The sequence below is a fragment of the Spodoptera frugiperda genome, chromosome 12 (assembly GCF_023101765.2).
Source record: "Spodoptera frugiperda isolate SF20-4 chromosome 12, AGI-APGP_CSIRO_Sfru_2.0, whole genome shotgun sequence".
NCBI lineage: Eukaryota > Metazoa > Arthropoda > Insecta > Lepidoptera > Noctuidae > Spodoptera > Spodoptera frugiperda.
The window spans coordinates 9,271,579-9,297,018 of record NC_064223.1 but is presented as its reverse complement, the minus strand read 5'-3'; the positions used below and the strand labels follow the sequence as shown (position 1 = coordinate 9,297,018).

Genomic DNA, 25,440 nt, shown 5'->3' with positions numbered 1-25,440 from the left:
CAATTTATCCACTTTATGAACTGCGGGTAAAATCAAGCCTAATATTTACGATCGTGACGGAAGTATCGATCATTTATCACGCGTACAATCTAATACCATTAATGTTAATAAAACTTAGCGCATGTATCCGTTTTTATCCGGTCCCGATACAAAGATTATTTATTAATATTTAGCCGAGGGATGAGCGGTGAGGTAATTTTCGTAAAGGTCCGGAATGTAGTGAGGGGAAATGGCTTGGTGTCATAATTTACTTTGTTTATATTGTTCTAGCTTTCCTGTGAAGGTTTATGGTAAGTGTTTAAGCTGTAGAAGAGAAGAGAGGCCTATTTCCAGCAGTTGTATAGATACAGGCTGACAATGGGCTGACAAATGGGCTCCAACGCTGTTTGAATCATTCGTCAACGTGGTGTATTTAACTAGGATAAAGTAGGATTAAAATTAACCTATCTTCCTTCCACTCCAATATACAGAAAGATCACAAAAACAATAAATAACAACAGCACAAGACACTTCAAAGCTACTGTAAAGCGATAGTTCCAACTTTTGAGTCATTTGAAGCAATAAGAGTGGATTTATGGCACAATAAAAGTATCGGAGGGCAAAACTACTCAGTTAAATAGTGGAACAACGCGACTCTGGTCACGTAGCAGGCGGCGGCTCAGCGAATTGTTGTGAATCCTAAGATAACATCACAAAAAGCGGTCGTGTTTGGGACCCGGGGACGTCCGCATCCGCGTCACACTTTCATTTACACCAGTTATAAATCAGCCCCCCCTTCTCCCACTACCCTTCCTCTGATACACGCACACCATTGTGCCTGTATACGTATGTATAATACCCCACTTCCAAAAGCTTCGAAGTTAATTATGCCGAAGCCTTCGGGAGTTAATTAAGTTAAAGACTTATCTCGGCTGTTAGCCTATTGTTTCGACTCTACTTCCAATCTCATATTGGTTCGTTGGCGCGATGCTGCCAAAGTTGTTTGTCTCCTTTGTAATTGATTTATGTTTTGGACGAACAATGTGAAGCGAATGTTGGGACAATAAAGTATGTGATATATTTCTTTGATCCTATCATTCATGGGTTTGGCTAAGTGGCATGTTACTAACAATACTTACATTATTTACCTTCTTAGTTTCCTTATAATTTAAGCAACAAGTAAACGTTTTAAACAGTTTGGGCTATTATATGTGGTCTCTGGTTAAGACTAGTTACTGTTAACATTACCTTGGGTATTTAAGTACATATGTATTAAATTATCATTGTAAGTGTTTCCTATATTCCTTAAATTATCAAATATTTTAAAGTGCAATTTTATAAAAAGATTTACGTGTGCTATTTTATTTATTTTTCTTGTTATCTTTAATTTAATTGTTATCTGTAAGCGCCTTATCTAAATATGAGAGCAATGAAACGCAGGACACCAACATAGCATTATAACATTCGTTACTTATCAGGCGGAGATGATTAACACGCATATGGACACCTGCAACACCAGAGGAAATACAGGTTGCCGGTTGAAGGTTTGGAAATACAGCCGACAACAACTCGATTGTACAGTTTTGCTGTGCAAGACAGAAAGTTTCGTCAGATGTGCCCAGTCGTGGTCTGCCAACGATCTATATGATGGGGATGGAAGTGCATTTTTATATTTAATATTGCAAGATAAAGTTTTCTAACATTTCGTAAATTATTACCATAACTGAAAAAATCTACCAAGAAAAGGGATGTGTATGTTTTTAATCCGTAAATAACGTAACTATGAAGACAATAGTAAAATAGTGAATGGATAACACAAACATTTCAGACACGTAGTCACAGGTGACACAATAGTGTTAGTGTTTCGAGATAGCAATCTCATATTCAACGATCATGTTAATTGTATCAACAAAAGAAAATAAGGCTACTCCATTGATTGTTTTGTAATTTTACTATGAGGTCAGTCTATTATCGTGATAATGCAGCTGCAGACGTGTGTATTTCTAGTGAGTGTGCTAGCTATTTCGGCTAACGAAGATTGGCTGCAAGTGAATACGCCGCAAGGACCCGTGCGCGGACTCAAACAGCCGAATGAAGAAGTGTACGCGTTTTACAACATACCCTACGCCACAGCACCTGTTGGTGTTGACAAATTTAAGGTAAAATGACTCTTGTGTCTCTCTTATTTAGGAAGTGTACTGGTGTAAGCTGTAAACAACAGGTTTCGTAATCAATTCTAAAGTAACCAGTTACTCAGCTATGTTTTTCTTTCTCCAGGCACCTCTTCCACCACCAACCTGGAAGAAACCGTTTGAGGCCATAGACAGGAGCATCATCTGTCCACAAAACAAAATAGTTGTTGAACTGCTGTTGGAACACGTAAGGATGCAGGAAAATTGTTTGGTTGCCAATGTTTTTGTGCCAGACACTGTCGAAAAAAACCTGTCAGTCCTTGTATACGTTCACGGAGGCGCTTTCTTAATTGGTTATGGAAACATGAATAAAGGTACCCAGCTAATGAAGTCAAACGACATAATTATGGTCACGTTCAACTACCGCCTCAGCGTACACGGGTTTCTTTGTCTAGGCACAGAAGGCGCTCCAGGAAATGCTGGCATCAAAGATCAGGTAGCTCTGCTGCGCTGGGTGCAAGAAAATATTGCCAGTTTCGGAGGAAATCCTAATGACGTCACACTGGCCGGTAGTAGCGCAGGTTCTGCTGCAGTCGACCTTATAATGCTCTCTAATTTAGCCACGGGACTGTTTCACCGAGTTATACCTGAGAGCGGTGGGAGCCTTGCCGCGTTTGCAGTACAAAGAGATCCTTTAGAAACTGCAAAGAATCACGCCAGAAGACTAAATTTCAGGAAAACCGATGACACTTATGCTTTAGATCTATTCTATAGAACAGCTTCGATGGAGCTGTTGACATCACTTACGTTGTTCGATCAAACTGACTCTACTTTTGTTTTCGCGCCTTGTGTGGAGCGTGCCACAGGAGCTGAAGCATTCTTGGTAGAATCTCCTCTACGAATACTGAAGAAGGGCAACTACGTGAAGGTACCCATATTGTATGGCTTCTCGAGCATGGAAGGTTTACTTCGAATAGACATGTTTGATATTTGGAAAGAAAAGATGAATGACAAGTTTTCTGATTTTCTGCCAGCTGACTTGGCGTTTAAATCTGAAGCAGAAAAGGAAGAAGTAGCCCTAAGTGTTAAGAAGTTTTATTTTGGGAATGAACCGGTACATAAAGATACAGTGTTTGGATATATTGACTTTTTCTCCGATGTTCTATTTACTTATCCTATGCTTCGAGCTGTGAAGTTGCATGCGGAGGCTGGACACAAAGAAGTTTATTTATATGAGTATACATTTTCCGACAATGGAAGTACTACAGACAGCCATAGTATAAAACGAAGTGCTGAACATGGTGCTCAGTCGATTGCGTGGTTAGATAATATGAATGGCAAAAGTGAAAGCTTCTCGACTCCTGAATATCGGAATATGAGGGCCATAGTTCGTAAAATTTGGCACAGCTTTATCGTGTCTGGGTGAGCACTGCTTTTATAATTCACTTTTCACGTTTTTGTAATAAGGAAGGTTTGCGGCAATGGTGAAGACAAAGAAAGCCACATAATTATATGATTTTTGTTGTGACTCGAAGGCATAAACAGAGAGATGAGCACATCAGCCCAAATTAAACATGTATTGTTCGCCAGATGACCTAATGCACATTCTGCAATTGATTTTTGTACATTATCTATACCTAGCACTAGTATTAGAACTCGAAACGGGATATTTATCATGTCTATGAGTTTCCCGATAGTTCGGCACTGTTGCAAGCGCCATGATCACGAATGAAAAATATAAATATAAGTACCTTGCATTTCTTCTGTTAAGTAATTCTTGACTTTTCGGTTTTGCAATTACACCATTCTTATCTTCTTTATATAACTTTCAGTAAGCCTGTGCCCGAAGACTCAGTATTGCCCGAGTGGCCACCAGCTGGCGCGGGGAGGGCGCCCTACCTGTCCCTAGACCTTAACGTCCAGCTACACAACATGTACGTGGAAGAAAGTACCAGGTTCTGGGACGAAATCTACCAAAAGCACTACAGGGACGCCTCACCACCACCAGTGCCAAGCTTTGAAATACCCAAACCTTTCTCATACAACAATTCTTTGGATTTTTTTTCTTATTAATTCTTATATATTGTAAAGAGTGGTTTCAATCGTTGCCTCTAGTGAGACCAGCTAACTACAAGATCTCAGGTCTAATCTTCAAGGTTGGTAAAGAAATCTTTACTATTACTATCATCATAATCAGATCAGCCACAGGACGTCCACTGCTGATCATAGGCCTTACTTTAATATATAAACCATCTTCACTATATCGTACAAAAAATTCTTTGTCTAATTAATAGAGTGTATCTTTCCAAGAATATCTTAACTTAATCTCTATACTAGAGTTTAAATATTAGTATCTACTAATCTACTAAAACCTACTTGTCTTAGGCTTAGATCAACCAGCCTTCAAATCGATTATAATTATTAATCGAATCCTTAATGTTCAGTAGTCGTGTAATGTATTTGTAACTTTTAAATCGAGAAGACTGGTAATTATAAAGTTATAGTGTATTATAAATTATTTTTGTTGAGAGAATAAATGTGTGAATAAACAATTTTTTTTTCTTTATCAATAAATACTCGTAGCCCACGTTAAAATAACCAGGAAAAGCAGGAAGAGTGTAAATAATATATTTCCACTCTTCTGTATTACATACACTACGTGGTTTATTTATTTGTGTTACCGTATAAATACATTTTTACTTCAAAAAACTTTTTGTTGAAAACCATAAATATCTGGCAGAAAAATAATGTAATATTTTTTAACAATGATGTACATTTTCGATAATTATAATTATTGAGTTCGTTGAATTCTTGTTTTGTTTGTAAGTTTTTTAACTCGATCAACGCTTACTACCGGTCTGTAAGGAATAGATAGTGGGTAAACGAAGAAATAGATCATCTGATGGTAAGTGAAGGAACTAAGTGATGAGCACTACCAGAAACTTCAGAGATGTTAAAAGTCCATCGTAATTATTTTCAGAGCGAAACAACGCAAGCGTTATTTCACACTTTATACCAACGTTTTATCTGATGAAAAGTAGGTGTAGTATTTAATGATTTTAATAAATTTAATGTTAATAACTATACCAAGTGAAATGTTAAACAATAATCTTTTCACGATTTTTCTTAGCATTTCGGTGACGCTGGAGGCACTTCGGGTTCTCGGTAATATTTTTCATAAATATCGTCCCAGAAGCGAGTTCGTTCTTCTAAGAGGATCCCACCTAGTTCCAACGTTTCATTCAGCTTCATATATGGTGATCTGTCGGGTCCTGCTGCTGGCCACGCAGGCAATAATGAACCTTCGGGTACAGGTTTTCTGAAACAACAAAGTAAGGGAATATAAATAACTAAATGTAAACTCATAGAAAACCGACGTGCGTTGTATTTCGTTGTGCGAGTGAAGTTACCGGGGGTTCAACTACTCCCCTTTCCAATCTTCCCAATCCTCGTTTCCCCTTAAACCCCCAAAAGACCCCAATGTGCCGGTAACGCCTCTTGTGTTTCGGGTGTCCATGGGCGGCGGTGATTGCTTACCCAGGTGATCCGTATGCTCGTTTACCGGCTTATATTACAAAAAAGTAAGTATACATTGAGCAGATATGTAATGAAAAAAATATTTACCCAGTTTTAATGAAATTGTACCAGATTTCGCGCATAGTTTTCTTCATATCCTGATATTTTTGTGACAATTTGCTTTCATCTTCATCATCTACTACTGCCGCTGTTTGTGCACAATGGCTTGCTCCCCGTAAATGAGTGTGAGGTACCAGTGGAGAGTCCTCGTCAACAAATGAGTATTCATATAAGTAAACTTCCTTGTTTCCACCTTCGACGTAATACTTCGCTGCCCAGAGTATAGGGTGAGTAAACAGAACGTCCGAAAAGTAATTGACAAAGGCTATTGTGCTATCATTGTCCACCGGCTTCTCACCAAAATAGAACTTTTTAATCTCATTAGCGACTTGTTTTCTTTCACTTTCGGATTGAAACTTCAAATCAGGTGTCAGGAAATCAGAAAAGTTCTCGTTCATCTTGTTTTTCCAGCTATCAAAGAAATCGATACGAAATAAACCTTCCATATTAGCGAATCCGTATAGTAGAGGTAACTTCTTGTAGTTTCCTTTTTTTAGTATACTCAGAGGGGCTTCTGTTAGGAATGCGCCTTCGGTATCGCGTTCCACGCATGGTGAGAAAAGGAAGGTGGAATCAGTTCTTTCGAAAAATGCATCTGAAATTAATAATTCTAGTGGAGCTGTTTTGTAGAACTCTTCTATGTCGCAAATATTGTCAACCTTAGTGTAGTTGACTTGTCTCAGAAACGATTTGGCGTTCTCCACAGGATCGCTTTGAATTGTAAAAGCAGCAAGATTACCGCCACTCTCAGGTACAGCTCGGTGGAATAATCCTTCGGCTGCCTTAGAGAGCATTAGTAAGTCTACTGATGCAGATCCCGCACTGTTACCTACGAGAGTGACGTCATCAGGGTTACCGCCAAAGCTAGCAATGTTCTGATGTACCCATTTTAGCAGCGCTACCTGGTCCTTCATGCCAGCATTGCCTGGTGCGTCCTCGGTACCGAGACATAGGAACCCGTGAATACCGAGTCTATAGTTGAATGTGACTGCAATTATATCTTTCTTCTCTAGTAAATGTAGTGGTTTGATCATATTACCAAACCCTAAAACGAAGCCGCCCCCGTGTACGTACACAACAACTGAGAGATTCTTTTTGTCTGTCTCGGGAACATAGATATTGGCGATAAGGCAATCTTCTTCAATACGAAAACTTTGGTAGTTGTATTCACCTAACAATCCGTGCTGTGGACATGCAATATTTTCATCGATAGCATCATACGGTTCTGACCATTGTGGAGGCGGAAGCGGTGCCTGAAAAAAAAAGCTTTCTTTGTACATAAATTAATTCTTGTTTTCTGTTCTTTTTAACTTGTTGTTAGTAGTTATATTGATCGAAGTTCTTCGCATGTCATAATACAATTACATACTTAGTACCTATAGAAAAAAATTAGACTAGAAAACAGCAATGAAGTTACGACATCAGAATTATTTTATAGAAAAGTCGAGGTCTGTGCCTCTGTTAACCAAATTGATTAACATTGTTGATAGATAAACAGTATGGTGTACCTATATCAAAACTACTATTGGTCAAGCAAAAGTATTGAGCTTTCTAAATTTTTGATACTAAAAAGTTGATAACAGGAACTCTATACTTTCTTTGAACTAGTGGCTAAAATATACCTTAAACTTATTGACTCCAACAGGGGTGGTGGCGTAGGGTACACCGTAAAAGACAAATACATCCGTTTCGGGATGTTTGCGTCCGCGCAGTGTTCCTTGCGCAATTTTCACTTCTCGCCATTCTTCAGTGGTCATTACCACCGCTAAATAGAATAGGAAAACACACACGATACACTTCATAATGTCGGATTTGAACTGATACAAAATTTGACACAGACGGCCCAACAAGGCTACCCGTAATTACAGCATACTTGATTCAATGTACATTACATACATACATTATTTTCTACTTAATTAGAGTTAAAAACTAGTAGTGCCTCTGACTATGTCCGTATTTGATCCATTTTGAATCTAACGTTTTTGTTAGAAGAATTTTGTTTTCGAAAATAGTTTCTAAGTATATAAAAAAACGTAGATACGTCAAGTCAAAGTCAAATCATTTATTCCAATTAAACCATAAATACATTACAGGTACATTTGAAATGTCAACATATAAAGAAATAAATAATAGTCTGTCAGTCTGTCCGTCAGTGAAGCTGGGTGCTAGGTATCCTTCACTAGACATGCACCCAATGTGACTCAACCCATTTATTTCGCCTGTAAGCTTTTTGGTCTTGCTATATGCTTAATGCATGTATTAGCTTTTACCAACGGCTTCACCCGATTTACCTTACGATGAAAAGGTGTCTAACTTTGTGTGCCAATATTCATCCAGATTCACCCATTCTCCCATTATTCAAAAACAAACATCCATCGAAACTTGTTTTATTATTAGTGTAGATATACGGAAATACGTAGTTACAAAATGATGTTATTTGGACCAAAAATTAATAGCAATTTAGCTGAAATCGTGACATTGACGTGAAAATGAAGTAATCACACGTTATAATAAATTACAGATCATAAGTGTCATTTTTCTGATTGTGTATAAACACAGTCAGAAAAACGTGTCAGACTGACGTCAATTTTGTTTATTACAAATTTAATGGAGTCTCATGTATAAATTGTAGATGGCGTTGTATTTGGCCAGGACAAGGTCTGCTGGGTCTGTTATAAAATATTAATAATAATTTAATACTTGTTACCTTCGGTTTTTTGGTAACAATTCTAATGCAGGATGTTATTCCCCGAGTATGACAGTGTGATTGCTCAATTTTTTATGTTTATCAGTTATCATTATGACATAAAATATTATTTTATTAAGAAATCAACTACCATCATTCATAGGTCCAACGCAGGCCAAATATCATGCAAGCGGTTGTGCTAAGATATTATATTGTCTCGAGAGATGGCGTTACTAGTGGGGTAAGAAATATTTTTAGCTAGAATGACTGTAAGCTTGTTGGGCAAGGAAAACAAATGAATATTATTACGGATCACAAGGTAAATGCAATATAGCTATTAGACAGTTGCTGAATATAAAAAAGCGCGTGGCGTCAATGAAACATACCAAAGTTTTTTTTTCTTAACAGGACGGCGCTTGGCCACCATGTCACCTGATGTTTTGTTTGTTTTGAAATAGAAAACATCATAATAATTTCTTTACAAAAAAAATATATTAAATAAGTTAATATTCAATTTTATAATTCGACCCGTGATTTAGGAGGGGGTGGTGGTGGTGGCATGGCATCCCTGTAGTGTTTCTCGTAAATTTCGTCCCAGAAACGAGTGCGTTCTTCTAGCAGAACACCGCGGAGTTCCAAGTCATCGTTTATAGACATATGAGGAGATCTGTCTACGCCGGCTGCTGGCCACTCAGGCAGTGATGATCCCTCAGGTACTGGTTTCCTGAAAGAGACACAAAAAACTTATGTTAAAGTCTTCTATGTTATCATAAGTTAAAGTTTGGTCAATAGTGAAACTGTAAGTGATTCGTCTACTTTAATGTGATACCAAGTAATAATTGTAGTAAAGTTGACCACGGTGCGATTTCTTTAAGTACTATTAATTTTAAATTGATTGATTATGTCGTCAGTTTTAGTTGAAGATCCACAAACATGTGAACAAACAGTGAGCTATTAAACAAGGAACTTTGCAACTAAAACAAGTATTAAGGTTCAAAATGCTTACCCAGTCGTAATAAAGTTATGCCAAAGTTCTCGCACCATTTTCTTCACTTTCTTATATCTATCAGACATTTTCAATTCACTTTTGTCTAAAATGTTACCATCCATTACCGCTGTTGTTTGGGCGCAGTGGTTAGCACCTTTAACTTCAGTGTTTGGCACTACAGGAGTATTCTCATCAACGTAAGAAAATTCGTACAAGTATACTTGATCATGGCCAGCTTCCACGTGTAACTTTACTGCGCGCAACATGGGATAAGTAAATAGAACATCCGAGAAGAAATCGACGTAACCCAAGATGTTGTCTTCACCCACTGGTTTATCATCAAAGTAAAACTTCTTTATTTTATTGATTACTTCGTCTCTTTCTTCATCTGAATCAAATTGCAAGTCAGCTGGCAAGAAATCAGCAAAGTTCTCATTCATCTTATTCTTCCAGTAGTCGAAGAAGTCGATACGCATTAGGCCTTCCATATTGGCGAAACCATACAACAACGGTACTTTCTTATAGTTCCCTTTCTTCAGTATACTTAGAGGAGATTCTGTCAAGAATGCGTCTTTTGTATCCCGCTCCACACAGGGTCCGAAAACAAAAGTAGCATCAGTTCTATCGAAAAATGGATCTGCTGTTAGTAATTCCATTGGGGCCATCTTGTAAAAATATTCTAAAGAATTAATGTCGTCTGCTTTGGTAAAATTAAATTTCTTGGCGTGAGATCTTGCTATTTCTACTGGATCCCTCTGAACAGCAAATGCAGCGAGATTTCCACCACTTTCTGGTATCACTTTATGGAATAAACCTTCTGCTGATTTAGAGAGCATCATTAGATCAACAGCCGCAGAACCTGCACTACCACCGGCCAGTGTGACGTCATTAGGGTTACCGCCAAAGTTAGCAATATTCTCTTGTACCCAGCGCAGTAAGGCTACTTGATCTTTCATACCGGCATTACCTGGTACATCTTCAGTACCCAAGCAAAGGAATCCGTGAATTCCTAGGCGATAATTAAATGTGATGAAAATCATATCATTTTTATCCATTAAATTCAGCGCTCTCATCATGTCGCCATAGCCAATTACAAAGCCACCGCCATGAACGTATACCATGACTGAGAGATCTTTCTTTTCAGTAATAGGGACGTAAATAGTGGCAACAAGGCAGTCCTCATGGCGCACCAAGTATTTGGGCATTATTTCACCTTCCAAGTGAAATTGTGGGCATATAATATTTTCGTTGACTGCATCGTATGGATCAGGCCGCACAGCTGGAGGGAGGGGTGCCTGAAATGTTATACAAACAATAATTAAACTCAATCGGCAGAGGCAATTCAGTTTACCACATATAATTTCACTTATAACTGAGACTTTTAGAGACGTTTTGGTTATTTTAATAGTAATGGAACGGTTTATAACAGATATACGCTGAATAACATACAATTGATTTACGTTTGTTTCAGAAACAGAAGGAACCAATAGATATTTCTGCCTAAAACGTTATTTTTTTAAACTTATTGTTTTAAGTCATATCCACTACAACATCATGTTTAATACCTTGAATTTATCTGTTCCTCTGGGGGCTGTGGCGTAGGGTACATTGTAGAACACGTACGTTCCACCGGCAGCATGTTTGCGTCCGCGCACCAGTCCTTGCGCAGTCTTCACTTCCAGCCATTCATCACTGGCTAGAACTGTTGCTAAATATAATAGTAACACACACAGCTTCGCTTTCATGGCTACTGTTTTACACTGACGTGTAATTGCACTACCGACTACTTGATATCGTGTCTTATGACTTATCTTATCTACTTAACGCTAATGAATTAATAACATTTGAGTAAATCGTATTTACTTACTTGATTGTATTTCTATTGATTACAACCATTACGTATTGATTTTGTAGTTAGTAGACTGGTATTATTTAAGTGTGGAAGAGCCATGGGCCGGCTCGACTGGAGTTATACCACGGCTTAACAGAAAACCGACGTGAAACAACGCTTGTGTTGTTTCGTTGTGTGAGTGTGGTAACCGGAGGCCCAATTACGCCCCTTCCCAATCTTCCCATTCCTCAATTCCCCAACAACCCTTAAATTCCTAACCTCCAGAATGCCGGTAACGCGCTTGTAACGCCTCTGGTGTTTCGGGTGTCCATGGGCGGCGACGATTGCTTACCATCAGGTGATTCGTCTGCTCGTTTACCGGTTTATACAATATAATAAAATTTTTATTTATCAATTATATGCCTGTTCGTAAAATCCTTATGAATATTTTCGGAGATTAACTACTTGACCAATGTTTGCGTAGCATATGACTATTGTTGTTATATGTGGTCAGTCCCATAATAAAAACATTAAAGCACCCATACATGTGTATGTACAATGACCTTAAACTATAATTACATAGATCAGCCAGGCATTGTGTTGATGTTGATTCAAAAAATATCTCCATTATGACAGGTTTTTACAAGTTCCTCATCATATTTTGTGGAGTCATGGAGTATTATTTAAATTACTATAGTAATTGGGTGTTTTATATGTTTATTCGTGTTGTTACTAAAATGTTCTGTATTAGTTGGGCATTGTTTTTAAATCTTTATTTATTAAGGAGGGTTTGTTCATAATAATCACGAACATGCCACCCTCATATGAATACTTAAAAATACAATTATTATTAACTATGCATGCATACATATATAATTAAGTTAACTAATACACACTTACAATCTACGCTTTACTCCCAAATAAACTAATTTATAAATTAACTTAGCTAGTTTAGATGTTGGAAAGGCAAGGATTGTGATACAAACAAGGTTTTTATCAGTAAATAGATTGCCAAGTCTTGTTCCTAAGCTGATAACTAATTTCGAACAGATTACGGTACTATATGGATTAGCTATCGTATCGTACTCATATAATGTTATTATGTAATTTCGTTACACGAGTAACTAACTATGATTTTTATTATGTCAACTAATATGATTTAACTAGGTTTTAGGCAATTTTATTGAACTTCCTAACAAATATTAAGAAATTACGTTTAGTTATGTTTTGGATGTCTTACGCATTTAATACATACGTTAAGCTTGTAGCTTAAAAAAGACAATTAGATATAACAAGATCATTTTGTTGGAACAACATCGTTTTTTAAAAAAAAGTTAATTGTTTAATTTTCCACTTGACTGCTTTATTTAATTAAAAATGCTTTTTTTAGGGGGAAAATCATCCAATGACTTTTCCCGCATTGGGCGAGGCGAGTAGGAGTGTCAGACTCTTACTGAGCTAAAACCACCCCGTTTCTATTCCTGCCCTTCGAGCCGGAACCCCGGTAAACCTGCTAATTAAACATGCTCAAATAAACAGGAGGTTAACAATTTTAGTTTGACGCTCTACTGAAATGGAAATCACTCAGAGTGTGAATACATATTTTTGCATATATATAGTAAACAAACAATTTATGAAAATATATAAGTATATAGTTAACAAATCGCTTGGAAATATCTCAATAAATAACTTTTTTAAATATACTATATGAATATATTGTGAGTCTTTGCTCGCAAAATTTGTTTATTTATACATATGTACTTAGTTACATGCATATTACTATGATGGAAGGTCAATGGGTATACTTACCTAATAATTTTCTTGTTTGTTGCTATTATTAAGTAGTTATCTACGTAACTCTGAACTATGAACTACGGACTACAAGTTTCCTTGTCAAACAATTATGTGAGTTAGAATAACATAATTAATTTCTGTATGTTTAAAACGTAACGTTTAGGATTTGGAGTCTGGATAGCAGCTAGGTATCAGATAATTTTAAATTAAGGATGTAATTTAAGTTTATCGGGCACTTATATGAAGGTGATGAAACAAGCGCTTAGTGAAATGTCTTATCATAAAGTTATGATATAGGAATAAAACTGTTGATAATGTTCATACGGGCTTGTATTTATTTTCTAATCCATTTCTCTAATCTTTATTTTACAAAACTTATACCTAATTGATATGAACTATCCATCGACTTTATTTTCAAAGATAAGTAAATTGTTATTTCCTTTTAATTATCAAGTGAGATTGGACATTATAGCGAAACGTCTTATACAAGAGAGAACTGAGAGATGCCAATCTAGACTAATAAATAAAATTGGAGTGTTTGTAGTATTGTAATCACCGCTCTTTACTACGTGCATATGAATATACATACGATACATGCAGATCAAATTTTTTACAATGTTTGTGTGTCTATCTAATTGTTTGTTCTGGCTAATCTCTAAAATGGTTGGATCGATTTTGACAGGAATTTTAGTGGCACGTAGGTGGTGTACTGAGTAACTCAAACAACTTTTACTGTACAAAACATATTCGTACAATACCGTATTCTGTCAGAAGTCATCATTCTACGTGGAAGTCGCGGGTAACAGTTAGTAAATAATACACTAGTAGACGATGTCAAGGAGTGTAAAAATTGATTGATATGTTTATTTTTGTACATAAACACATTACATAACCCACGTATTTTCAATCAGAATTGTGACACTGGTGGCGGTACAGGTTGTCGGTAGTGTTTATCGTAGACATCACTCCAGAACCCAACTCGGTCTGACAGTAGACCCTCTCGAAGCTCCACCGCCTGTCCCAGAGACATGTACGAGGATTTACTGGCACTTACTGCTGGCCATCCAGGTAGAGACGAGTTTTGAGGTACAGGCTCTCTGAAAAGATAAACATATATTCTTAAGTCTTTAACTGCCGACCGAAAACTATTGAAAGCAAATCTAAAAAGGATTTAAAAATCAAAGTCAAAGTCAAAATTATTTATTTCAAATAGACCTGGAAGGTACTTTTGAACGTCAAAAACATATCTGGGCAGAGGCTGGGCATATCTGGGCTATTAATATATCTGGGCAGACGTTACCCATACATTTTAAGAGTGGCTATATTCCTACTTACTTAGTAATGCTCATTTTATTTAACGCATTATTCATGAGACAATACAACATTAATGATCGTCTTTATTCTGCACTAATAGAAGATAATAAGTAGTGTGGTGTCCGACAGCGCGGTTAATGTACTTACGTTCTAAGCAATGTCCATTTATCTTAGTTTCAGAGCCCGTTAATGGTTGGGGCAGAATACCGCAAGTGGCAACATTAAAATAAAATACTTTATATATGTATGAATACTTGTTTGTTGGTCGAGTGGTCACACGTGTCGGACAAAGTAACATTGGGCTTATTTCGGTTTTTCGAAAATTTCTCATTAGTAGCACGGATTCCGCAATTGTGCCCAGTATATGACAATAGGCTCACTCCTTATTATATGAGACTTATAACAGAAATGGTGAGAATTAGGTGTACACTGTATAGCGGCATTACGTGCCGTAATGTGTACCTTTGCCTACCCCTTCGGGGGTAAAAGGCGTGACGTTGCACATGTGTATGAATACATATAAAATCCTTACCCATTAGTAATAAAGTTATGCCACATCTCTCTCATGATTGTCTTCATATTTTGAAGTTCAAGTGAAGCGTTGCGTTCATCTGAATTCGTTTCCGAAACTCCATCCAACACAGCCAGCGTTTGCGCACAATGAGACGCGCCTTTTATTTTTGTATAAGGAACAAATGGCGTATCATCATCCACAAAGGAGTATTCGTATAAATATATTCTCTTGTTACCACTTTGTAAATTAAGTTGTACTGATTTTAACGACGGATAGGCAGCCATCACATCAGTGAAATAATTAACGTATCCAATTATATTATTACGGCTTACAGGCTCTTCATGGAAGTAAAATTCTTTAATCTTCTTTGCAACTTCATACTTTTCTGTATCGCTATTAAAAGCCAAATCACCAGGGAGATAGTCAAAGAACATTTTATCCATGTCGTTGCTCCAAATATCGAAGTTTGGTATCCGTAACAATCCTTCCATATTGGCAAATCCATATAGCATTGGTACCTTTATGAAATCGCCTTTTTGTAAAATATTTATCGGGGAATCATGTAAAAATACTTCGTTAGTTCCAATATCACGTTCAACACACGCCGTGAATAGGTACGTCGAGTCTTTTCTAGGTTTGAATGCTTGCTTTGTTAATGTTTCGTAAGAAGCATATGTATAGAACTTTTCTACCAAATTCATATCATTTGGATCTCCAGTGAAATTCAAAGATTTTGCGTGGGTCTTAGCATTTTGCAGCGGATTTAATTGGACGGCAAATGCAGCTAAGTTTGACCCACTTTCTATGATGACCTTCTGAAACAGTCCTTGGCTAGATTTGGATAAGATTAATAGATCTGCAGCAGTAGCTCCTGCGCTGTAACCTGAGATAGTGACGTCATTGGGGTTTCCACCAAAACTAGCGATATTCTTTTTAACCCAGCGTAGTGCTGCAATCATGTCTTTAAAGCCTGCGTTGCCCGGAACACTCTCAGTTCCCAAACAAAGGAATCCATGAATACCAAGTCGGTAATTAAAGTTTACAACAATAAGCTTTTTACTTTTCATAAGATTTTTAGCTGTATATGAGTTACCAAAGCCATATCTTAGAGCACCTCCGTGAATATGTACCATGACGGAAAGGTTTTTCTCTTCAGTATCTGGTACATAGATGTTGGCAATAAGACAATCCTCTTGTATAGATAATTTTGATGCCTGTGCTCCGAATAATGCTTGTGGACATACCACACCTTTGTCTATTGCATCTAATGGTTCTTCCCATTTTGGTGGTGGAAGAGGAGCCTAAAATATTGAAATTACTTTTTAGTTATGTTCGTTGGTAGGAAAATATCATTCTCTAGGTCCTGTTCACTATGTCTAATTCAGGCTACACAACTTACTTATTTTAACTAGACAGTCCAAATGTACAGGTCTAATTTCACAGTTAAATCGTAACGTGTGTAGGCTGTATGGACCTACAATTAACTACTCTACTGTACAGTTAAAACTGAATGTGTGTAGCGTGAATTATTTATATCTCTACACATGTATCTAGAATTGTGTTAGTACAGGTAGCTACGTACATGAAATTGATACTAAGACCCTGCCCTGGTAAGTAGATCGTTTACACTAACACACATAATCTAATTGTATAAACTCACTCATTTAAAGAGTTTACCTTGAATTTGTCTTCAGCAGTCGGAGCAGTGGCATATGGTATGCCATAAAATACATATATGCCGTCAGGATCCTTGCGACCACGTACAGGTCCCTGTGTTGTATGTACTAGTTTCCAATCATCTTCAGTTTGGTTGCTAAATGTCACCGAACACAACAATAACAGCAAAAAATACAACATCTTCAAATAATAGTGATATACCGACTAAGGACGTTTAGATACTAATCAATATTTTGGAGAGCCAAAATTAATGATTACTAAAAATATAACCTGTTCTAATAATTCCGACTTAATTTAAATTATTTCGACATCTTAATACACATAACAAGTTGGCTAAATATGTTTATTTATTATCTGCCAGTGGACTTCGTTCTTCGTACTAGTAGAGAGTTGTTGTTCTCAGTATTAAGGGTTCATATGATCTTATCTTTTCTAAATTGTTTCAACATAACTTCTTAGTTTTGATGTCCTACGTTGAAGTGAATTATGATGGACCACAAGCTGATCCTTTATTTCAACTATGTTAATTGCATATAAATACATACAATTTGAATTGCATACAAATTTCCTTCAGTGTCCAAAAATAGCTAGTTTTAAGAACAACTGAACACGTTTTAACAAACCATTAGTCCTTGTTTCGTGACCTCTAAAGTCGCGTGCAAATACGTAATTTAATAAGGATGTTGTCAATTCTGCGACCGAGTCGGACTGGTGATGATAATGACCCAATAAAAACCTAGCTCCCCATCCTGGACTAGTTCAGTGTTACAATTTAGAACTGGTTTTTTAAAGACATAAGGCGTCTTTAATGTATGGGATTTATTACATGGAACATAGATATAATACTTAGACAGTAGATACCTATGCCATGGACTATACTCGGAGTCTCTTTGAAGGTTCGAATCCTAAACGAAGTGATCCGACAAAGAACTAAAGTTATCGACATGGCCTAAAGGATTAGTAAGCTGAAATGGCAGTAGGCTGGTCACATTTGTCGCAGTATCGACAACTGCTGGGTATGTTCTGGAGTGGAGATCACGTCTAGGCAAACGTAGTGTAGAGTACCCTCCAGCTAGATGAAGTGACGATATCCGCAAGGTGACTGGCTGTGGTTAGATAAAAAGAGCATTGTCCAGCGTGGACAAACATGGCCTGGTGATGATCATGATGAGGTACCTATTCATATCAACCGGATAACTACAAGTGTACACTCCAGGAAAACACAAAATTCATAAAACGTATAGGTATTTGTAATGTGTTTTTCTGTTGACCATTATTTATCAAGGGGCAATGACTGCGCCAACAGGAAAAGTATTAACTTAAACTTTTAAATCAGCTGCCATACGTCGTCTTTGGCTAATTTTAGACTTGTTGAAGTATGGTATGTACATATGTTATCGTACATTGTTAGGAATGTATAACATATATTTGTTTTTTTTAGCATATATTTAACGGATGTTAGAACTGACTAAACAAATGGTATCGGAACATTATGATTTTGACACAGAAGGCAAATAATTCCTTAAATACGTAAGAATAATAATATTACTCAAATAAAAAATACAGTGTAATAAAATAGTTTTAATAAAGCCCCATCGACATTCGTTTAATACATAAAAACTAACAAGGTACTTTGTTCAAATTATAATCCATTAATTTTACAAACATACATGTCCTCGATCTAACTAATGGAGCAAATAAATATCATGTTCATACATTATTTATTTTCATAGCCCTATCAATTTCCATAATTACGATCTTCAGCCACTCATTAATCGACTGACACTCCATTATACTTAGTTATTTGGGTATCGGTCAACTAACAAACAAAATAAAGGAACAATATCTTCCATATTGACTGCACGGTTGGCTGCCGTGCTATTTGTAGCAGGTTCCATTCCCGCACGGAGCAACTCTTTGTGTTATCCACAAATTGTTGTTTCGAGTCTGGTTGTCATGTGTATGTGAACTTGTATGTTTGTAAACACACCTACGACACAGGAGAAAATCCTAGTGTGGGGCAACGTCTATTTAAAATTAAAAAATAAATACTAGACAACCACAGTATCTAATCATTAACCAAGAAGCAGGTAATATTATTGACATGCTATTTAAAACACTTTAAAATTCTATTATAACTCAAAATGCGACGCTGGTGATGGAGGTACAGGCTCCCTGTAGTATCTCTGGTAGATGTCATCCCAGAAGCGTGTGCGTTCTTCCAGCAGTACTCCGCGCAGCTCTATCTTCTGCCCCAGCGACATGTGCGGAGACCTGTCAGCGCCGGCAGCGGGCCATGCAGGCAGCGACGACCCTTCAGGCACAGGTTTTCTGAAAGATTTGTTATAGTTTAATAACTGACAAAAAATTGGAGGACCGTATTTTAACAATTGAAGAACTATTTAACTATTCTTTAAACAAAAAAATACAATAGGATATATAGATATAGGATAGGATTGATGTTATTGATTACGTAAGACTTAAGTGATTTTAGTCATCAGGTCAAGTAGTATAAATTAAAAAGTGTGCTACTGGAACTACTTATTTCTTACAATAAGTAGCAGGAGACATTTATATAAAAAAAATATACGAATTACAATGTATAATATGATTATCTAAATTATGTGTAAGCAACAAAGTAATAATTACCCAGTTGTAATAAAGTTGTGCCATATTTCTCGCATTATCTTCTTCATATTCTGTAACTCAGGAGTAGCAAGTGATTCGTCTAAGTGTGTGAAGTTCTTGCCGTCACCCACAGCCATTGATTGAGCGCAGTGGTTGGCACCTTGTACATCAGTATATTGTACCACGGGAACCTCTTCATCCACAAATGAGTATTCATACAAATAAACTTGGTTGTTGCCTGCCTCCACGTGTAACTTAGTAGCCCAAAGCATTGGATATGTAAATATGACATCCGAAAAGTAATTAACGTAACCTAAAATATTATCTTCGCTAACCGGCTTATCACCAAAGTAAAACTTCTTAATCTTATTGGCGACTTCTTCTCTTTCTCTTTCAGATTTAAATTGCAAGTCAGCTGGCAAGAAATCAGAAAACTTTGTATTCATTTTGGTTTTCCAAATATTAAAGAGGTCGACGCGGAATAATCCTTCCATGTTAGCGAAACCATATAGAACAGGTACCTTGCTGTAGTTTCCTCCCTTCAATATGCTGAGAGGAGATTCTGTCAGGAACGTTTCTACTCCAATGTCACGCTCCACACACGGAGAGAACATAAAAGTAGAATCAGTTCTATCAAAAAATGCATCTGATAGTAACACTTCTAATGAAGTCGTTTGATAGAAATGTCCCAATGAATCGATATCATTGACATCAGAGAAGTGTAGTTTCCTCGCATAAGTTTTGGCAATTTCTAGAGGGTCTCGTTGAATTGAAAATGCAGCAAGGTTGCCACCACTTTCTGGTACAACTCTGTGGAACAATCCTTGTGCTGACTTGGAAAGCATTAACAGGTCTACTGACGCGGACCCTGCACTATACCCTAGAATGGTGACGTCATCTGGATTACCACCAAAGCTGGCGATGTTCTTCTGTACCCAGCGCAACAATGCTACTTGGTCTTTCATTCCAGCATTGCCTGGCGCGTCTTCAGTGCCGAGACAGAGGAAGCCGTGGACTCCAAGTCGATAATTAAACGTTACGATGATCATGTCTTTTGTATTCATCAGGTGTGTATATTTTATTGCATCTCCGTATCCAATTATAAAAGCTCCTCCGTGAACATAAACGGCTACTGAGAGATTTTTCTTATTCGTATTTGGTACATAGACGTTAGCAATTAAACAATTATCCTTTGTTACCATGTGGTTCGGTATAAAGCCGGGATATGCTACTGCTTGTGGACAAATCACTGACTTGTCAACGGCATCATATGGCTCCTGCCACACCGGTGGTGGGAGAGGTGCCTGGAACAAGTCAAGTAATGATTTTAGCTTAATCAGTGAATTATTATTGTTTATCGATACACCGAAGACACATAGTAGAAGAAAAAACCATGAAGGAGTACAAAACCTTTTCGCTGTGAATATGCTACTGATCAGAACTAACCTGATGGATACAGTGAGACAGCACAGGTTATTTAATTCAACATAATTGATTGTAATGTACTACAGTGCTCTACTTATTGGTCAGAAGATTTCCAAAAATACTGACTTTTTAAATAAAGTCATGTCTGAATGTGGAATCGTGCCCAGAAGAAGCCACTAGGCCCACTGGCCTATTAGGATATGTGGCAAACGTCACATACGTAAACCGTACGTAACATACTAATTAATGTCATTTTTAAGAAAGAAAATAAGAATAGCTTTACTACTTCTGCTGAAAAAATAAAACTATGAAATGAGTAAAAATATTTATTTACAAAATTAAAAATACATTAAAACTCATCTTCGAGTGTGTATTACATACACTTAAAGCACCTTATTAAATCCTAATACATGTGAAAGTTTATGTGTTCGTTTGTTGTTACGTCAAAATGTCTAAAGGGATTGGGATACATTATTGTCTGTAACAGCAATAGCACATAGGCCACTATTTATCCCACGGGAACACGGGCGAAGCCGCTAGCAGAAGCTTGTTTTGTATATAAAGCCAAAACAATTAATAAAACACATAAAATACTAATCTCTTGTTTTATCCCAATATTTAACTATTAAAACTATACCATTAACCCTATATAAAAAAGTATTAAAAAAAAACAAAATTAAAATTATTGGCAACTAATACAATTCTAATACTTCATTACAAATACAATTCTCATGTTATTGCTACACATACGAATAATGCAGTCTTGTTTTACAATTCGGAGTGTGGTTTTGGTGGCGGTTTTGGTGGTGGTACAGGCTCCCTGTAGTATCTCTGGTAGATGTCATCCCAGAAGCGTGTGCGTTCTTCCAGCAGTACTCCGCGCAGCTCTATCTTCTGCCCCAGCGACATGTGCGGTGACCTGTCAGCGCCGGCAGCGGGCCACGCAGGCAGCGACGACCCTTCAGGCACAGGTTTTCTGAAAAATAAACATAATAATTAAACTAAGATGACGAAGACACATTATTTATTTAATGTACCTACCGGCACTGAAAATTTGTAATTTTCGTTACGATGTTAAAAAAATTGAGTTTCGGTAATCCGAATATTTAATTACTATAACTTTGCAAATTAGCTATCGACCATAATATTTATTATGACATTCGAAACGAATAGAAAACCCTAAAAAATTTAAAGTTGAGAAAATTAGTATGAATACATACCCAGTTTTAATAAAGTTGTACCAAATTTCTCGCATCGTCTTCTTCATTTTCTGAAACTCAGGAGTCGCCAAAGATTCATCTCTATGTGTCATATTTTTACCATCCATTATGGCCATCGACTGAGCGCAGTGGTTAGCACCTCTTATTTTAGTATGTGGCACTTCAGGAACATCTTCGTCAACAAATGAGTATTCATACAAATATATTTCATTGTTGCCTGCCTCTACGTGCAATTTGGTTGCCCAAAGCATTGGGTATGTAAAAATTACATCCGAAAAGAAATTCACGTATTCCAAAATATTGTCTTCACTGACAGGCTCATCACCAAAGTAAAATCTCTTAACTTTATTGGCTACTTCTTCCCTTTCTTCTTCAGATTCAAATTTAAGGTCAGCAGGCAGGAAATCAGAAAATTTCTCATTCATCTTTTGCTTCCATAATGGGAAGAAATCAATACGTAGCAGTCCTTCCATCTCAGCGAAACCATACAATACTGGTAGCTTCTTGTACTTGCCGTTCTTCAATATGGTTAGTGGAGATTCCGTCAGGAATGTCTCTTGTCCCATTTTGCGCTCCACACATGGAGAGAACATGAAAGTAGAATCAGTCTTATCAAAAAATGGATCTGAAGTCAACAATTCTAAAGAAGCTGTCTTGTAGAACTCTCCAAGAGCATAAATATCATCTACGTTAGTAAAGTTCAGTTGTCTTGCGAATGTTTTGGCAATCTCTACAGGATCTCTTTGGATTGAAAATGCAGCAAGGTTTCCACCACTTTCTGGTACAACTCTATGGAACAATCCTTCGGCTGCCTTGGAGAGCATTAGCAGGTCTACTGATGCTGATCCCGCACTGTATCCTATGATATTGACGTCATCTGGATTACCACCAAAGCTAGCGATGTTCTTCTGCACCCAGCGCAACAATGCTACTTGGTCTTTCATTCCAGCATTGCCTGGTGCGTCTTCAGTGCCGAGACAGAGGAAGCCGTGGACTCCCAGTCGATAGTTGAACGTAACGACAATAATATCTTTGTTATTCATCAACTGTGTGGCTTTAAACATTTCTCCCCATCCCATAATAAAAGCTCCTCCATGAACATACACTACCACGGAAAGATTCTTCTTGTTTGTGTTTGGTACAAAAACATTAGCACTCAGACAATTTTCTTGTTGCACTAAGTTACATGGTTGAAGATCAGACATTGGGAATATAGGTTGAGGACAAACCACATGTTTGTCAATGGCGTCATATGGTTGCAACCATACTGGTGGGTGAATGGGTGCCTGGAAAAAGGATAATATATACAATACATATGTGAATTTTACTTGTCCTGGCTTATAGAGTATGTTAATAGTAACTCGAGAGGTATCGTTTATTGCGAAATAGGTAATTTTTTTAAGCTTTTAATTATTGCTTCTTCTCTCTTTCATTGTTTTAAAGGTGAAAATAGTATGTTCATCAACAAAATATGTACTTAGAATAAAATACAATTGTATGACTTAAAGACGTTGTTTGTCTTTTATATCGAATACTTATCTTTAACTGTTTAGGTGAAGGATATAAATAAACTTCTTCACTATTATCACCAACTTTAAAATTGATGGATAACGAATTGATAATAATAGCACTGCATCGCTACACACCGCATAAATGTGTTAAGTCATTGTGCGTAAACAAAATGTTTAAATATCAGAAGGCTTAGTATGAGTTTGTTTTACGTATAACGATATCGAAACGAGAGCGCGTTCGGCTCTGTGATTGATTGGTTCATTCGCACCGGCCAATCAGAGCGCCGATCGCGCTCTCGTTTTGTTTTCGTTCAACGTAAAACAAACTCGTACTAAGTGTACAGATATTATGTTACTACAAGAACTTTGTCCAGTTATATAAATCATAAGATAAGAAAACAAGTCTGATTTATTGTACTGTATTTTGTAAAAAAAAAATGTAAATAACAACGTATAAATATGTAGGTACCTCATATTATTTCCATATATTATGTACTTTAAAGTATGAGCTTCATTTTTCAATATATGCTACAACAACCTATTATAAATCTACTTGTAGGTATCTTATATAAAAGCGATTATAGTATTTACCTACATCTTATAATAAGTGGAACACACAATCAACATTGTTTTCGAATATATCTACTTTACTATCTATAAATAATGTTTTATTAACAAAACAGATTTCGTTTTTTTCGGTATTTAATTCGGTACAAAGTACGGTTTTCTGACCGGTATTACTTATGTTATGGTAGTAGGTAAGGTGGTAAAGTATAATAAGACATGTGATAAACCTAACAAATATAAAGTCTTCCCATTCCTATAATCACATGTACTTAGTGCAGATTATAAATAAAGTCAGTTTATTTAAGCATTCCGTTTATTTTCTTTCTTTTATTTTTTTAATGTATGCACCTTTGGTTTACTTTGCTATAACAGTTAAAGACTACTTTTTATTCAACTAAATATTAGAATACAGATATAATGCCTACCTTGAATTTGTCAACGCCAACAGGAGCTGTAGCGTATGGTATATTATAGAAGGTGTATATATCCTCGGTCGGGTGCTTGCGCCCGCGCACAACCCCCTGTGCAGTTTTCACTTCCCGCCATTCGTCGTCCGCCAATATGGCCGTCGCACACAACAGTAACACACACGTCTGCCACTGCATGGCGCCGTCTGCCGACTGAATTATTACTGATCAATGTGCCGGCACTATGCCTGTTTTATATTATTAGTTCGTACTAATAATGCTGATAATGCTTTGGATCGATAAAATAGAATTTTCTCGATAATGATTTTTTTAAGATAATACGTATTTAATTATTGATTTATATCATAGAACTAAGTCATTGGATTAAAAGACATTTAAGGTGTTAATTTATAAGGTAACTGGAAGTATAAAATAATTCGGTTTGGTTAAAAAAATATACAATACAGTTTAACGTTAACTACTGTGTTTATAATTATTTTCCTGTGTAAAAATAACTAGGCTGAACGTAATGTTATTTTATCTCATTTATTAACAAGATAAATAAATAACTTAATGAACTAAAAATTACGGTTTACTTACGTAAATTAATGTAGAAAAGCTCTACTAGTGTAGGTTGGTTGGCCTATACCCCATAAAGTATTACACACTTTAAAATCACCTAATAATTATAACCACAAATCACAATCAATCTCTTTTTTTAATCCCATATTAAACTCTCGTATATGGGACACAATAGAAAACAAATTGTGTTTGTAAATCTGCGGTCGCAGCATACTACGAGTTAATCAAACGGTATTACTCTGTAAGTCAGTGTTCTATAAGATACCCTTTTTGAGGTGAAAATCATACAATGATTTTTCTCGCCTTGGGCGAGGTGAGAGGAATTGTAAGACTCTTATGCTCGAATACTCAAACGCTACTCAGTTTTAAGATGCTCTCAAATGTAGTTCTGTCACTATCAATTCTTTATATAATTTAAAAACTAAAAAACCCGACTGCGTTTCTTCATAATATGAAAATAAAAAAACCGCAAACAAGAAAGTCATCGTAAAATTAAAGCAGTCGGGACCCATTCTAGACAGCAAGCCGTATGTGCTCTCACTAAGTCTT

At 36.6% G+C, this 25,440-nt stretch overlaps 5 protein-coding genes across 8 annotated transcripts; 1 reads left to right on the top strand and 4 right to left on the bottom strand.

Annotated features, from left to right (window-relative positions):
• Window positions 1–1,857: 1,857 nt before the first annotated feature.
• Window positions 1,858–4,639, top strand: LOC118263068 (cholinesterase 1). Its single transcript, XM_050697366.1, has 3 exons — window positions 1,858–2,138; window positions 2,257–3,533; window positions 3,944–4,639. The coding sequence occupies exons 1-3, from the start codon at window positions 1,959–1,961 to the stop codon at window positions 4,182–4,184; spliced, it is 1,698 nt and encodes a 565-aa protein (XP_050553323.1). The 5' UTR covers window positions 1,858–1,958; the 3' UTR covers window positions 4,185–4,639.
• A 589-nt stretch (window positions 4,640–5,228) lies between these two features.
• LOC118262600 (esterase FE4-like) lies at window positions 5,229–7,685 on the bottom strand. Its single transcript, XM_035574110.2, has 3 exons — window positions 7,370–7,685; window positions 5,736–7,000; window positions 5,229–5,430 (listed from the first exon to the last, which is right to left on the bottom strand). The coding sequence occupies exons 1-3, from the start codon at window positions 7,547–7,549 to the stop codon at window positions 5,238–5,240; spliced, it is 1,638 nt and encodes a 545-aa protein (XP_035430003.2). The 5' UTR covers window positions 7,550–7,685; the 3' UTR covers window positions 5,229–5,237.
• Window positions 7,686–8,903: 1,218 nt separating this feature from the next.
• On the bottom strand, window positions 8,904–11,197 carry LOC118262879 (cholinesterase 1). The gene is made up of 3 exons (XM_035574527.2): window positions 10,987–11,197; window positions 9,440–10,716; window positions 8,904–9,157 (listed from the first exon to the last, which is right to left on the bottom strand). Exons 1-3 carry the CDS (start codon window positions 11,164–11,166, stop codon window positions 8,950–8,952), a joined length of 1,665 nt encoding a protein of 554 aa, XP_035430420.2. The 5' UTR covers window positions 11,167–11,197; the 3' UTR covers window positions 8,904–8,949.
• A 2,696-nt stretch (window positions 11,198–13,893) lies between these two features.
• On the bottom strand, window positions 13,894–16,787 carry LOC118262722 (esterase FE4-like). Its single transcript, XM_035574289.2, has 3 exons — window positions 16,552–16,787; window positions 14,893–16,175; window positions 13,894–14,143 (listed from the first exon to the last, which is right to left on the bottom strand). The coding sequence occupies exons 1-3, from the start codon at window positions 16,729–16,731 to the stop codon at window positions 13,954–13,956; spliced, it is 1,653 nt and encodes a 550-aa protein (XP_035430182.2). The 5' UTR covers window positions 16,732–16,787; the 3' UTR covers window positions 13,894–13,953.
• A 1,330-nt stretch (window positions 16,788–18,117) lies between these two features.
• On the bottom strand, window positions 18,118–24,553 carry LOC118262305 (cholinesterase 1). Of its 4 annotated transcripts, XM_050697646.1 has the most exons (4): window positions 24,328–24,552; window positions 21,825–23,110; window positions 21,524–21,580; window positions 18,118–18,825 (listed from the first exon to the last, which is right to left on the bottom strand). In XM_050697646.1, the coding sequence occupies exons 1-4, from the start codon at window positions 24,505–24,507 to the stop codon at window positions 18,684–18,686; spliced, it is 1,665 nt and encodes a 554-aa protein (XP_050553603.1). In that variant the 5' UTR covers window positions 24,508–24,552; the 3' UTR covers window positions 18,118–18,683. The 4 variants fall into 4 exon arrangements, with proteins under 4 accessions (XP_050553603.1, XP_035429431.2, XP_035429429.2 ...); XM_035573538.2 differs by lacking the exons at window positions 21,524–21,580; window positions 21,825–23,110 and adding an exon at window positions 19,201–20,483 and having other exon boundaries at window positions 18,118–18,882; window positions 24,328–24,553; XM_035573536.2 differs by lacking the exon at window positions 21,524–21,580 and having other exon boundaries at window positions 18,118–18,882.
• Window positions 24,554–25,440: the final 887 nt, after the last annotated feature.

What these genes read in the sequence shown, in the direction of transcription:
- LOC118263068 (XM_050697366.1), top strand. Translation starts at nt 1,959, where the DNA reads ATGCAGCTGCAGACGTGTGTATTTCTAGTGAGTGTGCTAGCTATTTCG. An exon ending in TTGGTGTTGACAAATTTAAG is followed by an intron (nt 2,139 to 2,256) that starts GTAAAATGACTC and finishes TTCTTTCTCCAG; the next exon opens with GCACCTCTTCCACCACCAAC. An exon ending in CACAGCTTTATCGTGTCTGG is followed by an intron (nt 3,534 to 3,943) that starts GTGAGCACTGCT and finishes TATAACTTTCAG; the next exon opens with TAAGCCTGTGCCCGAAGACT.
- LOC118262600 (XM_035574110.2), bottom strand. Translation starts at nt 7,549, where the DNA reads ATGAAGTGTATCGTGTGTGTTTTCCTATTCTATTTAGCGGTGGTAATG. An exon ending in TTGGAGTCAATAAGTTTAAG is followed by an intron (nt 7,001 to 7,369) that starts GTATATTTTAGC and finishes TTTTTTTTTCAG; the next exon opens with GCACCGCTTCCGCCTCCACA. An exon ending in TACAATTTCATTAAAACTGG is followed by an intron (nt 5,431 to 5,735) that starts GTAAATATTTTT and finishes TTGTTGTTTCAG; the next exon opens with AAAACCTGTACCCGAAGGTT.
- LOC118262879 (XM_035574527.2), bottom strand. Translation starts at nt 11,166, where the DNA reads ATGAAAGCGAAGCTGTGTGTGTTACTATTATATTTAGCAACAGTTCTA. An exon ending in GAGGAACAGATAAATTCAAG is followed by an intron (nt 10,717 to 10,986) that starts GTATTAAACATG and finishes ATAACATTTCAG; the next exon opens with GCACCCCTCCCTCCAGCTGT. An exon ending in CATAACTTTATTACGACTGG is followed by an intron (nt 9,158 to 9,439) that starts GTAAGCATTTTG and finishes TGTCTCTTTCAG; the next exon opens with GAAACCAGTACCTGAGGGAT.
- LOC118262722 (XM_035574289.2), bottom strand. Translation starts at nt 16,731, where the DNA reads ATGTTGTATTTTTTGCTGTTATTGTTGTGTTCGGTGACATTTAGCAAC. An exon ending in CTGCTGAAGACAAATTCAAG is followed by an intron (nt 16,176 to 16,551) that starts GTAAACTCTTTA and finishes TCAATATTTTAG; the next exon opens with GCTCCTCTTCCACCACCAAA. An exon ending in CATAACTTTATTACTAATGG is followed by an intron (nt 14,144 to 14,892) that starts GTAAGGATTTTA and finishes TTATCTTTTCAG; the next exon opens with AGAGCCTGTACCTCAAAACT.
- LOC118262305 (XM_035573535.2), bottom strand. Translation starts at nt 24,507, where the DNA reads ATGCAGTGGCAGACGTGTGTGTTACTGTTGTGTGCGACGGCCATATTG. An exon ending in TTGGCGTTGACAAATTCAAG is followed by an intron (nt 23,111 to 24,327) that starts GTAGGCATTATA and finishes TCCTTTTTCCAG; the next exon opens with GCACCCATTCACCCACCAGT. An exon ending in TACAACTTTATTAAAACTGG is followed by an intron (nt 21,581 to 21,824) that starts GTATGTATTCAT and finishes TTTATTTTTCAG; the next exon opens with AAAACCTGTGCCTGAAGGGT.